The 16782-nt window shown below is 42.1% G+C and overlaps 1 protein-coding gene across 1 annotated transcript in view; it reads right to left on the reverse strand.

The window, feature by feature from the left end:
• The window catches only part of DCHS2 (dachsous cadherin-related 2), a 242221-nt gene extending 227258 nt beyond the window's left edge, over window positions 1–14963 (reverse strand). Inside the window, 3 exon segments of the mRNA XM_018557926.1 lie at window positions 12510–13112; window positions 13269–13924; window positions 14360–14963. Of these exon segments, the coding sequence (XP_018413428.1) occupies window positions 12510–13112; window positions 13269–13924; window positions 14360–14963 (1863 nt within the window).
• Between the last annotated feature and the right edge of the window lie 1819 nt (window positions 14964–16782).

The raw sequence follows: 16782 nt of genomic DNA on the forward strand, positions 1-16782 counted from the left end.
AACCTTCAGGCCTAAAATATGCAAAACAATGCTGCAAAAGGTTTCAAGCTGAACTCCAAGTATAAAGTATTATGCGTATTTACATTGGTCCAGCAGGGCCCAATGTACACATGCATTTGTCATACCTGAGAAGTACACGGGGATCCTGTAAAGCACTGTAGTACTCCGGAGCAATCTTTCAGGTCCTGGTACTTCAGTATGCTGAGCAGCTTCCCCTCTGCTCTGAAAACACAGCAGGTAGCTTGTTTGGCACAGTGGCCATTCTGAGAACACCGGGTATTTTCATCTATAAATACTACGTGTTCTCTCATTGAAGGAGAGGTGAATCGTGACATTATTGCCCCTCAGAGGAAGCTGCTCAAGACAAGGATCCACAAGGACCCAAAAGATGAACAGGATCCCTGTGGGCCAATCAGGTATGAATATGCATACTTACATTGGGCCAAGTGTGATCAGTGTAAGTATGCATAATAAGTTATGCCTGGAGTTCAGCTTCAAAACCAATCTCCAGGCAAACCAAAAAACCACCCTTGCAGTGGGGCTGCTCCCGCACTGTAGGTGTTTATGACTAGGGGACAGGAAAAAGCTATTCTACTTACCTAATCCCCACTCCTGCTGGCTCCCTGTGGGCTGCTAGACCAGTCCCCTCAGCCACTTCTCTTCTTCACTCTGGAAGTCTAAGGGCTGCTAATGTCATCGTGTCTAATGCAGATTCCACAGACTTGCATTCGATGTGAGGATGCTAAGGAACAGTCCGCCAGCTGGAATGGAGGGGAGAGAGGTGAGCCCTGACTGTCAGGGGACCGGGGATCAGGTAAGTAAAAGTGCTTTACTCTGATCCCTTGGCATAAATAGGGGAGCCCACTGCATGGGGTTTTCTTTTGTTTTTGTTTTTTGTTTTCCTGGGGATGGGCTCTAAATAACTCTTTTGCTGCCCATGGCATTTGGCTAATATGCCTGCATGGCAAATAGTGCTCTCAAAGACAGCAGCAAGTCACTTCAGAAATTCTACTTCTGAACATGATTTCAAAACAAAGATCCTAAACTTCATGGTCTGCGTGCAAAGGAACCTATACATAAAAAGCTCCATGAACGAATATTCCATATACGATAATATATATTGCAATCAGACACAGATAAATGTTTATTTTAGTTGATTTACATTTGTGTAAGGAAGGAAACAGACTTGACTATGCATTCTTTTTCCATGCTGATTAAAGTTTACTTGTGCAGAGAATGTTTCATGTTATATGGATCTCACAGAAGAATGCATATGGTTTTTGATCAAAGTAGATGTACCTTGACCGTGGTGGAATCAGTTGCTGCTATGTGGACATTATTCACCGTTAAACAGTTATCACTAAGCATCACAAAGCTTTGCTGACAGCATCTCTTTAGATAAGGGTTTAGTGGTGTTCACTCTACTCTCCTCTTGACATTTCTCATAATATAAACAGAGTATCAAGTTAAGGATAAGACACCAGAGCATGACTGAGTCAATTTAAGTGAGCTCAGCATTTAATATGGCCTTGTCAGGAAATCAGACCGTCCCGTATATCAGTGCTCATAAATTTTATTCTACCTTACTAAGAAACTAATTCAGGTTTTCTCTAGTAAACACTCATATGAAACTGTATACATATACAACATATATACGTATATAACATATAAACATATATAAATGTATTTGTATATTGTAATAGTTTTATTGTGTAACTTGTGTAACTATTATTAAACACAGCACATATTTACACTGACAGTAACAAAAAGAAAACAATACAGTATCTTAGAGGGTTATTCACAAAGCTGCCAAAGGCAGCCGAGTGAACAACCGACCCAAAGTGAAGTGAGCCGAACGCTGTTCAGCTGATCCTTCAGCTAGCTTTGTGAATAACCCTCTTAGTCAACATCAGGCAAGTGAATTATTGCATTTAGCTCTAAGTTCACAGACATAAAGCATATTTAACCACATAAGTACCAGCCTATATACACCCATTCATTACCAGGCCATTTTCTAACTATCAGTGCTGTGATAGTTTGACTGACAGTTACTTGGTCAAATTCGTTTAACCTCCCTGGCGGTAATCCCGAATCTGGCTCGGGGTTAATTTTCAATGCTAGGAGCGGTAAACCCCGAGCCAGACTCGGGGCTGCAGAGAAAAGTGACACTTACCTTGTCCCTGCGAGCCCGCGGCGTCCTCTGCTGTACGCAGCCCGAAAATGAAACTAAAAGCCGGCATCTGACTTCTAGTTTCGTTTTCGGGCGTCACAGCAGGCGGGAAATTCAAAAGTGAAAAGTTGCAATGTACACAGAATACACACAATACAATGTAATCTGCTATGATTACACTTATGTATCAAACTATTTCACTTAAATTTTGTCCCTAGAGGTTTGTCCAGTGCCCTGCCTGACACTTTTTCACAATTATACGAAATTATAATATAATAGCAGTTTGTATACAGATAGAGTTGTCTTTTGGTGGTATTCAATAACGACTGGGTTTTTTACTATAGAAAAGAATAAAGACCAAAAAAATATGGGAACATTTTTTTTTCCTTACTTCATGTTAAAATAAAAATGCCAGGACTATACGAGCACCACTGAAATTACCTCTTTTTGGAAGATAGACACACCAAGCTGATCTCATTTGTGGCCACAATGTTTTGGAAATTAAGAAATATGCTGGAATTAAGGGGGTTAAAACATGGGGCTTGGTAATGATGCAGTAGATAATGGCACATCAGGTCATATGAAGAGGCCTCAGGAGATGACGGGGTTTTTTGTGCATACAGTGAGAGGATGGAGATGAGAGGGTTCATGGGCAAATGTGCATAATATGGGAGATGAAGAGTTAATATACAGGTCATCTGTACTTGTACCAAGTACGGTAGTTGGTATCTGCACATCCCTATTTTATATGTTTACTTTGCTCTTGAAGGAGAATGCACGAGGTGTAGTCAGCAATTCTTGCAATCATTCTCCCAGTATACACCTCCACTAAAGTAAAGTAAGATGAGAACAATGTAGTTTGTGCTGCTGATACCCTTTATCGGCTGGCAAAGTTTATCTGTCAAAAACAGGATAATAAACGTTTTGCCTATTGATACAATTCTTGTACTGGTACCTTGTCAGTAGTGTGGACACAAAGTGTCACATCTACTAACATCACGGACAGAGATATCTACCTGGAACAGCTAAGGAGGGATATGCATAGAACAGGCATGATGCTCAGATCAAGAAAGAAATGAACATCCCCAGAAATATATACAGTACAGAGTGAAATGAAGAATTGCTTTTCACTGGTTTTCACCTACAATCTACATCTGGAAGTTTTACGAAAGCTCTAAGAAAATCAAGCCCCCTTCACCACAAGGATCAAAGACTCTGAGAAATTTTTAATAGCATATCGAGAACTACCCTAAAACATATCATTGTGAGAATGTCCCAGCCCAGTAAAGAATGGAACATTTCCCTCTATGCAGAAAAGATATTGAACCTGCGCATATCTGCCAGGATCACAGCAGGAATGCAGAATGCAGGATACATTTAGCTGCACATCCTTAATGTGGTATACCTAATACTGAGTATAAAATGCCTACAGGACTCTATTGTTGTAAAATGGGTTCAACCATGCACATCCAAGAATGAATCTACACAGATTCACTTGGATAGTGACATAATCAGATGGACAGACACATTCCGCTTTATGATTAAAAGTGCTGTCTTTCCTGTACAATCCCAGAATATCTTATTCCTGTCGAAGTTCCCTACGTAATATGCACTTCTATACATGTTTAAGGAGCCAAAAAAGTGCTGAAAGTAATGGCTTTTTTGACATTTGTAAGATATTTTTTTGGGGCTGTTGCATAAAAGATTTCTCCAATTAGGAGTTCAAAACACATCCAGTTGCTCTGTCTCTAACACTTTGCCATATGCCACGGAACTGAACAGAAGGTCAAAGCGATAGAGCACATGGGGAAAAGAATCTGTTAGTTCTTGTAGACTGTGACATTTGATAACTTTTATGGTTTTAACATACTAATAGAAGGTTGATAGGATGAGAGAGGAGCAAAGGAACATACAAAAGCATGGTTTACTTATAGTATTTACTGACCCTGTAAAGGGGCAGTCTACACCAAACAGATATCTCAGGGCTCTGTAGATACTACAGAGTTAAACTATTTAATGTTTTTGTTTTTTTTTCTCTCCGAAGTCCCTATGCTTGAATTCCCAGGTCTGAACACTTATGAGGGGGTTCCGCTTACTCTGTCGGATCATTAATTCACCTTATTACAAAGAACAGGAACACCCTAATCCTAATGATGGACAGCACAAAGCCATAATCTAGGCAGTGAGATTTAGTGGATTTAGCCCAACAGATAAAAGATACCAGTTGAACGGACCCCACTAATATCATTTTTCATGGATTGGCACTTTTATTAAATAGTTTCTTTTCAATGCATATCGTGCAGTCACATGCAAACTGCACTCATAAAAAGTAACAATAAAAAATATTGTAGAGATATTGAAAGTGATATTGAAAGAAATATACACTCAGCAAAAAACATTGTGATGTCTTCCATCAAACATCACTAATGATAAATCATTAATGAATGTGGTCACAAGAGAACAGAGGTCCCTTTTTTCCGAAGCCTTATTGTTCTCTGTTGACCGTCTCACAACCAAACTGTATCCAAATAGTTACTCTCCTAATTTATCTTCTGTGCTCCACTACCCTAAAAATGTTCATAACAGAAAGCAATTTTCTGCTCAGGGTAATGTTCATAAAATCAGCAGACCAGTGGTCCTCAGTCTACTGCCACTGACCACCAACCAACTACACCAGTGGAAACATGATTATGTATTTATTAGCTAAAATACTCACTATCGTACCATGTTATACCATGAGGCTTTTCTGCCCCCATTCCCCAGAATTTTTAATATGCCTGTCTACATAAAGATAATAAAAAAAAACTCAAAGAGCAGAACAACTAGGAGCCACAGTAGTAGCTTCAGGGAAGTTATCACTTTGGACAAATCTGAGAAATTCCAAGTTGTAACTGGAGTGATGTGACCTGAACCTCATCTAATACTCTAAGGCCCATGGGGCTCTACAAGTTACAATCACATACTATCAACAAATTAGATCAAATAAACACATAGCTCAGTTATCTGACCTCATGCAAGAATGGAATATAGTAATGTAACACACTTATTATATATGTAAGTTCTACTAGGTCAAAGAGCTTCCTGACCCCATAAAAAGAAAACAACCAACCTTAAAAAAGTTTCATTATTGTTTACACTATATTTGAAAAGGGATAATCTGTGTAAATACTACTGATAAGGGTATTTGAACAGCAACTAAGAAAACACTCATAAATATGAAAAAAATATTTTCACTTCCAAAGAAAAAAACACATTGAGAGGACAGAATCGGAAAACAGATGTACATGGCAACTAGGGATGCAGCGATACAGATACTAGTATTGGTGACGATGCTGAGTATTTGGGCGAGTACTCCGATGCCCAGCCCAATACTTGAGCTTCCGGTATCAGGCTGATTGGCCAGGAAGCCTTCCCCATGCTCCCTCGTCACAAGGGAGCATGGAGTGGGCCAATCAAAAAGCTGGGCACCATGTCATTACACGCCCCCCGGCTTTCTGATTGGCCAGAAACCTGGCTTCATGCTCCCTTATCACCTGGTGACGACGGAGCATGGAGCCGGCTTCCAAGCCAATCAGGAAGCCGGCCGCTGTGTAGTGACGCGTTGCCCAGCTTCCTGGAAGCAGGGTGGTTTACACGCCGCCCTGTTTCCTGGCTAATCGGGAAGCCAGGTGGCAAGTCATTACAGGCCGACCTGGCTTCCTTAATGGGACTTCCGGCATCGGGAAAAAAATATCGGTACTCGATACCGAAAAACCGGTATCGGTGCATCCCTAATGGAAACCAATGAGCTTCTCTTTTTCATTTCCAAAGCTCAACTGAACAGACTGAAGACAGAACCCAATTGGTTACTATGGGCAACTGCTCCAGATTTTGTCTGCTCCAGTTTTGAAAAATTCCCCCCATTGAAATGGGTTAAAACAGTCTTATATTCAACTATTATATCTGCTTTACCTCCTAAATAACAGAAAACTTAATAAGCTCCAACATATGTTTGATGTGAGTAATGTTGGCGGAATTAATTTTTTAACACATCAGGCTCTCACCATGGACACTCCACTGACTGGAGGGTCCATGCTGTAATCTTCTATTGCATTTTGTTACAAGCAGTGCACAGTAGTAGGTCCCAAGTTTTCCACTGGAATGAAATACCAAACCCCTGCCTGCATTCTGCTACTGTATATTTATCTGTATTCACTCTAAATGGCTTTGAATAATAAATATTCATACATTATGGTGTGAATGATGATAAAGTATAGTAGGTACATGTATTTGAAAAGTCTGAAATATAACTTATAAATATTTCAGATTTATCACTTGCAGCTGACAGATAGTGCACTCAAGGCAGTTTGCTACACGGCAGTTTGTTCATGTTGTGTCACTTTGCTATTTTGTGGTGAAAGCCTGTAATTTAATCAGCTTTATGCACAACACATACGCAGCTAAATGTGTCAGTGAAGGGAAAGATATTCTTCTAAAGGTGCCCATACACTCTACAACCCTCGCAAGACTTTTGTCTTGCGAGGGTTGTAAAGTACTTTAAAAAACGTACGATCTGCCCTTCTTGGATCCCGCTGAAGGGCGGGCTTCCGATGACCGCAATGCCGTACGGCAGTGTGCGCTTGTGCACACCGGCCCGTCAGGCTTTTATCTTACGAACATGCTACACACCCGCCGAAAATCGTACGATTCTCGGCGGGTTTTCGGACATGTTCCTAAGATAAAAGTCGTGCGACCGTACAGTAGCAGAGGTCGCACGATTCCCACACACCTTACGATAATCGTACCATCGCGGGATTTCCCACGATTATCGTAAGGTGTGTGGGCAATTAGCTAGAGACACACTTGAGAGTGAAATGCTTGACTGATAACATGTGTAATCTCAATCATTTATAGGGCCAAAACCAAGAAACCAGAAGATGGACATTTGTTCAAAGCATCTTAAACATGGAATAACAGGATCCTATGAGTCACAAGGTAACCTTCATTTTATAAGTCACACTCTAACCTACATTCTCTAACTATTTCAACCAGCAACATTTTTGTCAGAGATCAGAGGCTCTGGACATTCCTAGCTGTAATAAGGCCTGGTTCACACCTGAACGTTTTGTAGCGTGTTCAACGCTCGACAAACGCTTAAACATCTAAATCCCATTGTATTCAATGGGTCTGGTTCACACCTTGCCGTATTTCCGCCCGTCCGAACGCGATACAAAACGGCCTACTCCCAAAGAAGTACATGTACTTCTTTGGGGCGTTTTGGTCTCGCGTTTCCATTGGGATACAGCCAAGTAGCCCACGGAAGCGCGCATATTCAATACGCCTAGGTGTGAACCCAGCCTAACGCTCATCTCACCGATGACTACCATAGTTAAGCAAGACTCAATGGTGAAAATCATATATTCATATTTAGTTGGGTATTCTGCCTGTGTTGGTGCACATGGGCCCAAAAAGACATTAGGGTCCATTTAGAGGCATGGAGGTAGTCAGGATGAGGCTAATAAGGAGGCTTAAAAAAGGACTGTAGGCACACTGGTAAGTTCATATTTAAATAGATATATATAGAATTGTTTTACCTGCCAAATAATTGTAAGTGTGTGTGATTCACATGAATAACTCCTGATAAACTGTACAGTCAGACAGGAGTCACCATTATTTACAGCACTGCCTTTGAAGCTGGCAGTGTTACCTGTCGGCTCACTGCTCAGCCAATCGTAATACAGTAAACTCCTTGTTATCCGACATTCATGGGGATTGGTAGATTCCGGATAAATCTAGTTTCTGGTTGATTGCGAGTTACTATTAAAAATAGATCTAACTAATGTCATACCCCATACTATACCATATCATAACATAAACACTGTATTGACTTCATATTAATATTGAAATGCAGTAATCAAAAGCAAATAAAGACAAATAGACACACGACCATTTTCAGGATAATACACACCGCAGATCAGCAGAACAGTGAGGAGTACACAGGGGATATGTTTTTCTGGTTAGATGAGAGTTCTGGTTAGTTGAATACCAGATAACGGAGAGTTTATTGTAATCGCACAACTAATTTGCTGTATAATAAGAAGATCGGTGACCCAGGATGCTTCACTGCTAAATAGGAAATAGTTACTTTAAAGCAGAGCTAAAGGCAAAACTTCTATTAAACCTTGCAGGGGGGCTACCTCCGCACAGCAAGAGTTAACTGCTTGTTTTCGTCTAGGTGTTAAATAAAAATTCATTTCACCTGAACCTCGGAGCAGGCTTGTTCTTAAACCAGTCCTTCCAGCCTCTCTCCCCCTCCTCTGCAGCGGTCTAAGGTCCCGTAAAGAACGTGAGGACACTGAGGCACATTACAATGCTGCAGTGCAGGAGGAGAGAGGCTTAAGAGACCAGAGAAGTAGGGAGCCGGCTCAGCGGTTAAGGCAAGTATAACTTTTTTTTTAGCACCTAGACAAAAACAAGCAGTTAACCCTTACAGTGTGGGGATAGGCCCACTGTAAGGGTTAATATAAGTTTTGCCTGGAGTTCTTCTTTAAGTTTTTTAACTGCCTGTATATGTGGCAGAGGTGTGTGAGCTACAACAATCGTTAAACCGAACTGTCTTTTTTGTAATTCAAACAGTGAGAATAGATATTTTTCAGCTCTGTGTTTGCCTGATGTTCAGCTTTACCTGTCTAAGGCCCCATTCACACCAGGGTGGCAGCATTTCAGTGCGGTTTCCGCATGATTTTAGACAGGGTGTTTTTAATCGCGTTTCAGCACTAAAACGCAATTAAAAGCGCCCAAAAACCCGCTGATCAGCGCGTTTCTATAAACATTTCTATGGAAAATGCGCTGATCAGCGTGACGCATTTTGGGCGGCAGGCGTTTCGGATTGCGCAGATCAGCGCGCTTGCATGAGCGGCCCCCGTAGGAATGTATGGGATTGTTCGCCCTGGTGTGAACGGGGTCTAAGAACTGTGCCATGTAATTGAGCACCAGTAGAGGTACAGGAGTTGTAGCTTGTGATTCTGTTGATTCCATTGAGGGTGCAGCTGTTGCCACAGGAGACAAAGCAAAATGGGCAGCTGCAGTTGTAGGTACAACAAATTGTAACTGCCCTGTGATTTCTGGATGAAGACGTTTTTTCAAGTGATTCCATGGCTAGATGGCACTGCACATACTGTATGTGGAGCAATTATGAGCCTCAAAGATGCTGTTACTAAACATTACTAGAATCAGATTTGTTGTTTTCCCCTTATATATTATTTAGGTCTAAACTATTATTATTTTACTAATAAGTGGTTGGCATTTTCATTTATGCATCTTCCCATGAAATAATAGTATGACCAGTTTCCGGTTACCTCAAATTACTGTTTACTATTCTACCAGTCCACTCTGCCCTTAATTCTGAATATATTATCTTATATTCCTTCAGCCTTTTTTTGCTGTCTGGAAGAGTGCCGGCATTTCACCGTACTTGAACATGGATGCAACAGTAGCTACTAGTCAGCCATGAATAATTACATATATACTTTCAGAAAATACTATTGTTAAAAATAATGAAATCCTGATAAGATTGTCAGGGCTATTCACAAAAGGGTGAAGAGTTTGGAGAAGACAGGAGAAGTGAACAATTCTCCAATTCAGCTCACTTTCCAGTTCAGCTATGTTGTCTTAGATTGTTCACTTCTCCTGCCTTCTCCAAACCCTTCACCCGTTTGTGAATAGCCCTGTAAATACCTTTAAAGTGGTCAAATTTATTATAATGGAGATTCCACATTCCACAAATGTGCCACCATATCTTAGGACACTATAGCCTTGTACACTGATGTTCTGGGTTTTAGTACTAAATGGGCCTAATCTGAATGGAGTATATTTTCCTCCATGTCATGTGCGTTTCTTACCCCAAACTCCAAGAACACATTGGCAGGTTAATCAGCTTCTGACTAAATTAAAGGAGAACTATGGGGTTATGGGGTGAGTGTTTTTCCCCCATAGTTCTCCTTACGGTAACGGGATTACACAAACTAGCGTCCTCCCGTTACCCTAAGCTCAGTATACCGCGAGCTACAGCTCGCGGTATACTGAGACGCAGCAGCCGGAGCGGCTCCCGACCTGGACGTCAGGATCCGCCCAGCTGCGTGAGTGAAAGCTGGCTCTGCCAATCTAGAGGCAGAGCCAGCTGTACCTGCCTCCTCCCCTGTCCATTCTGCCAGTCAGCGCTGGCAGATTGGAGCGGGAAGAGGGGAATCCAGCCCCTCCCCCTGTCAGGGCAGTGAGCCGTGACAGGATCGAGAGGTGAGCGAACCCGGTATGTGTTCGCTCACCTCCCGATCTACTGAGCCAACATGTGACAGTCTCATTGTTAGAACTATGAGGTGATCGGAAATCACTCATCTCATAGTTCTCCTTTAACCACAGTGTTTGCAGCTATATGACTGTTGTAGGGACCTTAGATTGTATATTAAAACTCTTTGGGGCAAGAGACTGATATGGTTGGCTGAATCTCTTTGTTGAACCACTGCAGAACATGAAGGTACAAGTAATGAGAAAACAGTTTTTGCCATGGGAAATATAAAGTACAACAAATAGCTGTGCCTTCAGCCAGACAGAAAAGAGATAGATAATACATCACAAAGTATAAGCTGGAGGTGCTACATGTTGCTTCACCATATTTTTTCATGAGAAATGACATTTTCAACAGGGTTGTCTATTCATAAGCTTGCTCAGTGCAATTTCATCATTCATTTTGGCCATATTTCAACTAAGGTAAAAACATTACGACAAAACCTATTTTGAAGATAACTGTGCACTGAAAATGCTTTCAGTCATTTATGCTACCATAAACCTGGGTTAATGTGTGCTTCAGTTATATATTTTCATGTTAATTGCTAGCATGCTAAGCAATAGGTATGCATAATATTTACAGGAAATTGTCATCTCTTGCATAGATTTTGCCCATTTTTCTCCAAGAAGGAAGACTTGCACTATCTTTGTTCAGGCATCATTCACAGTCACTATCTGCTTCCTAGACTAACACGCAGGTCCAGAGATGATGTGTGTGTTCATTTCAATACTAAACAGATAAGTGCACTTTAACATAGGGCACACTTATCCTTCCTGCCTAGACCCCATAACTCTCCCCACCCCTCTGACCTAAAGTAACCCACCGTTTCCCGTGATGCAAACATACTTGAATCTCAGAGCTGTGGCCTTCTCCAGTCTTGACATCCAAAATCGTCTTGTCTATGACCCCCCTCAGCACAGTGTATCTCCACAGCCTTCAATGGGACTGTCTCCTGAGCATCTCTATCCTCAGGTGATCAGGAGATGGTCCTATAGAAGTCTACTGGCACTGACTGTGAAGGCACAGCCAGTGACACAATGATTTTGCTCATGGGAGTTTTTCTTTATTATTATATTGTTACTGCATATTGTGACTTGAATGGAATTTATTCATGCAGACTTGTTAAAGAGGAACTCCAGGGATGTAAAAAGTTAACCCTTGCAGTAGGGCTAACCCCCCACCACCACCACCACGCACGCACGCACGCACGCACGCACGCACACACACACACTGTGATGGTTAACTGCTCGTTTTTCTCTAGGGGCTCAAATAAAAAATATATACTCAACCGATCCTTGATCCCGTCTGGCTGCTATAGCCCCTTCTCCCCCAGGCTCCAGCAGTCTTAGCCCCACTGACATCATCACGTCTAATATAGTCCATTCACCTGTATTAGACATGAGCAGGCCGAGGAACACACAACATGCGGACAGAAGGGGGAGAGAGGTGAGCACTCACCACCGCAGGACCGAGGATCAGGTAAGTATATCTTCTGAATGTTGGCCCCTAGAAAAAAAGGAGCAGTTAACCCTTGCCGTGTGAGGTTAGCCCCACTGCAAGGGTTAACTTTGTATATACCTGGACTTCTTTAATTTTATAATAGGGCCACTTTAATCTATTTATTTTCAAGGACAGTTGGAGGAAGGACGTTACTCACGATGATGTCATTTTTTAATTTTTAACCAATCTTTCTACTTTTTAACCATTTCTTTCACTTCACTTTGATGCTAGTGCACATATTTCCATTTCAAACATTGGAGAAATAAATTATGAGAAAAATAAGGCAGTGTGGAAAAAAAATAGAAGCAATTAATTTGTGGCGCTCGACAAACAGATCCCTGTAACTGTACAATGAAACCCGCAATAACATACTGTGATCAATCAAATATAGTATCTATACTGCAGAAAGATTGTGCAATTAGAAAAGAGATTGCTGCAGGGAGCACCAAGCGCCGGAAAAAGGTCTCTAAGTAATGATAAGTAAATATATCCTATTAGAAGACTTTTATATCTTACCTGGAGAAAGCAGTGCCCCAAAGCTGAATGTTCTGGCAAAGTTACATTGTAGAACTGTTGTAAGAAGACTGGTTCATTGTCATTGGTATCCTCAACCATTATGGTCACATGGCAGCTAGATGATAGTGGAGGGTTACCCTGGTCAGTAGCCACAACCACCAGGTTTATCACAGTCTCTGTTTCATAATCCAATGCCATTGAAATGCTCAGAACCCCTGTATATGGGTCTAGTATAAAAGCAGAAGAAGAAGCACTGCTCAGAAGAGTGTAAATTATGTCAGCATTTGGGCCATCCTCATCTAAGTCCTGTGCATTAATATTGAGGACAGCAGTACCAGGAGAAGCAGATTCTGAAACTGTCACTTGGAATCCATTAGACTGCTTAAAAACTGGTGGTTGATCATTTAAGTCAGTAATGCTAAAAAGTAATATTTTTAGAGTCTGTAATGGAGGGGAGCCTGAATCACTAGCAAGCAAGCGCAGTTCATATAGATCTTTTTGTTCGCGATCAAGAAGAGCGTCAACACACAGGAAATATACTTGTGGTCCAACAGGATGAAGAGAAAAGGCACCATCAGCACCTTCCAAAGTCAGTGACACATGCTGAGGTGCTCCAGTACCCCATGGATTAAAATTATGTTTTTCTTCAGCAACATTCAAAGGATTTTTGCTTTGCGGTATATTTACTACTGGTGGTCTTTTTGCTTGTGAATGTCCTACCACACCAACATTTTCTCTACTATCTTGAAATCTGCCTGCATGACTTCCACTCCCCTTATCATCACTGGTTTCCCAAGGCTCTTCCTCAAATTCTAAATCAGGGTCAGAAACAGAAATTCTTGCTAAGTACTCTCCTATTCGTGCTCCTTCTGATACTTCCGGTTGCCCACTCTCAGTAAGTAGGGTGACCTGTATGCTGGGTTTGTTATCATTAACATCAAGGACTTTTACCATGACAAGAACACTAGAAACTTCAGGTTGGGATCCACCATCTTTAGCTTGGACTACCAGCTGATGAACATTTTTTTGTTCTCTATCCAGGGGGCGACTGACCCTAACAATTCCAGTACTTTCTTCAACACTGAAATATTCCTCACCAGACCACAAGCTATAACTAACTTCCCCATTGCTACTTATATCAGGGTCAGCTGCATGAACAGTGCAAATTGAAGAGCCTGCAGGGGCATTTTCCCACACCCAACCCTTATATTCAGACTGATCAAAGGTTGGCGGGTTATCATTTGCATCCAACACAGTTATGTCTACAAAAAGCCTTCCTGTTCTACGTGGATAACCACCATCAAAAGCTTCAACTTCTAGCTGATACCTATCCAGCTCTTCTCTGTCAAGCCAATGCACTAATACTAGATCTAGCGGGTGGAGGCGAGAATCAGTAGATGACCCTTCTACCTCTACTTCTTCCTGTGAATCAGAATTGTCAGCATTTCCCCTTGTATCAGGATATACTTCATACATATAACCCTCAGGATTTGTATCATACCCCAGGACAGGTGATTTCAAATGTTCACTAAATACCTCTTCCCCATTAAACCCAGCCTCGGCATGCTCAATATTTGACTCCCTCTGCTGTCCTCTTTCTGAATATGAGCCCCTCTTTTCTTCTTTACTAGACAGATCTCCGCCTCCTATCCATGACCCCTCACTGTCTAACCCTAATCCCTTACTGGCTGTCCTAAACTCTGCTGTATCCAGGTCTAATTTGTCCTGTTCCTGGCTAGAATTATGTTTTTGATTCCAAACCTGAAGAGTTGCTTTTGGTCTACTAAAACTCTCTCCCCCCCTTACCTGTTCAGCTACCTGACCCCAATCCTTCCCAGCAGCCCCAACACTAGACTTGCTATCCCCATACCTGATGATAAAAGCAGCTTCCTGGCTGCCTCTGAGTAGAGAGTAACCTCTTAATCCAAATTCTCCCTTATCAGGATCCCATGCTGCAGGTAATCTGAACGTAGTCCCAGGGGGAGTCAGCTCAGATACTTGTAAATGAAGTGACTGTACAGGAAAGGTGGGAGAGTGATCATTGACATCACGTACTCTGATCTCTACCTGCACCACCTCCCCCAGCAATGTGGCAGCCACAAAACTGTAGCGTTGTCTTCTCTCTCGGTCCAGGATTCGCAGGGTCCTTACAATGCCAGTGTCTGTGTCTATGTGAAAGTCCCTGAGCACCGGTGACTCGCCACTTTCCTCTGATAAGAAGAAGCCTTCACCTGGGCTCCCCTCCGGCAATCCTGCGCGGATGTCTCCTACCAGGGTACCAGGGGGCAGCCCCTCATCCACTGCCAGGCTGAGATTGTACACCTGAGCTCTGCAGCAGCAGTCCATACTCAGCAACATCAGCACCAGCAGAGAGTGCAGAGACAAAATGTGCCGACAGCAACCCATCATCACTCTGTCACCTCTGCTGCACTTCACTCTATTCCTCATAGCCATCCTCTGCTGCTACAACTGCACCAGTACATCCAACACCTTCAAGAGTTCTCCTCTGCCATGCACATACATAGATGCCCTCCTGTGCCAGTCTTTGTCAAGCTCCTTCTTTTCTCTTAAATATCCAGACGATGTCTAGGTCTTCTCTTGTCTGCAGTTCATATTTAAATTCAAGGACTGTTTCTTTTAAGGTCCAGATGACCTGGCACAGACTGCTAGTTTGATGCAGAAAAAAAAGAACTCCCTCCTTCCTTGAAACAAATGCTGTATCCTGTCTCTCGTATTGTCCTATGAGCAGGAAAAAAAATCTTTAGTATTTCCATTCACATCTGGTTTTCTTCTGCTGGAATTCTGTTCTTTCCCATCGAATCAGGTGCATGCTCTGTATTATTGGAGTGCAATTTTTTTTTTCTTCTGGATTAGGAAAATAATATGATCCTCTGGAGCAAAAGATAAGAGAAAGAAGCAGAAAAAAAGTTGATGGGAATAACAAGTGTGTGTGGCAGTAGTAGCAGCAGCAGCAGCAGCAGCAGCCCCTGTCCCCGCAGTGTCTCCTCCTCCCTGCTCAGACAATCTGTGCCTCTCTCTCTCTGATCTGCTTGTCTAGAGCTGAGCTGCTCCTGAGCACGTGATCCTCAGGCAAGGGCAAAGCCTGCTCGTTGCATTGCACTGCAGCAAGCATCTGCTCTACTATCAGCACTACCCCAGCCCTGACTGCACACACACCAGCCTTTCCCTGCATGAACTTCCACAGAACTTCAGCAATCCCACACTAAATAGCATGTACACTACTTTGTGTCTTCTAGAAAAGCCACTCAGCAGAGGAATCACTTTGATCTGTAAGGGGGATGCAGTGTCTAAACATTGTATATTTATTTTGGCAACTTTGTATACAGTTTGTACTTGCTGTTATGTTTTATTTCAATGTAACCATTGTGCTTTACAACAACATAAAAGTTTATTATAGGATGAACCCTTTCTTGCTGGCACATCATTTCTCGGTATAGTAACCACAAGTTAGAAGAAATGTATAAAACAATGTCAGTCGAGTCTCCATTTGTAATCTTAAAGTGACACTAAGTCCCCGTTCACACCAGGGCGTTTGTAGCTTGTATTTTTCAGCACGGAAAAGCTCTGTAGAAGCCTGTAAAGGTGCCCATACGCCTTGCGATTATCGTACGATTTTTGTATGCGATCGCGTTTTCGGATGATAATCGCAAAGTTGATGGTGAGTCTACAACCAAAGATACTGTACAATCGTAGGACGTTCGTCTTTCCAGCATGCTAGAAAACTTCAGTCGATCGTACGATTTTCGGCGGGTTAGTGGCGTGGTTGTACAATGAAATTTGTACGATCGAAACAGCCAATCATCTAATTAGTGGTGGAGACAAACGATAATTGCAGGTCTGTGCATGATGGGTTGGTTGTGCGAAAATTTAATGAGGTTACAGCCATCTTAAAACAAAATTGTACGATAGTTGTAAGGTGTATGGGCACCTTAAGTATGCGCCTCTTTTTAGGGAGATCAACGCGATGTGACCCTTTTTCCTGTTCCTATCTGCCCAAAAAAGAAGCTTGTGTACCTTTTTTCAGCGACCGGCTTTTTACTCAGCGCGACGGTGTGCTGAGACTTGAACGTGGACTATAGAAATTAATAGGATTTCTTGTGCGGAGCTTTTCCGTGCTGAAAAATACAAGCTACAAACGCCCTGGTGTGAACGTGGGACTTAACTCAGGAGTTAAGATAATTGAATGCATTTTTAAGATTTAACTATTAACAAAAGTGTACCTTATTTGTGCATCACTCAGCTGTGACACTAA

Source organism: Nanorana parkeri, unplaced genomic scaffold (assembly GCF_000935625.1).
Source record: "Nanorana parkeri isolate BGI_ZX_2015 unplaced genomic scaffold, ASM93562v1 scaffold311, whole genome shotgun sequence".
Taxonomy (NCBI): Eukaryota; Metazoa; Chordata; class Amphibia; order Anura; family Dicroglossidae; genus Nanorana; species Nanorana parkeri.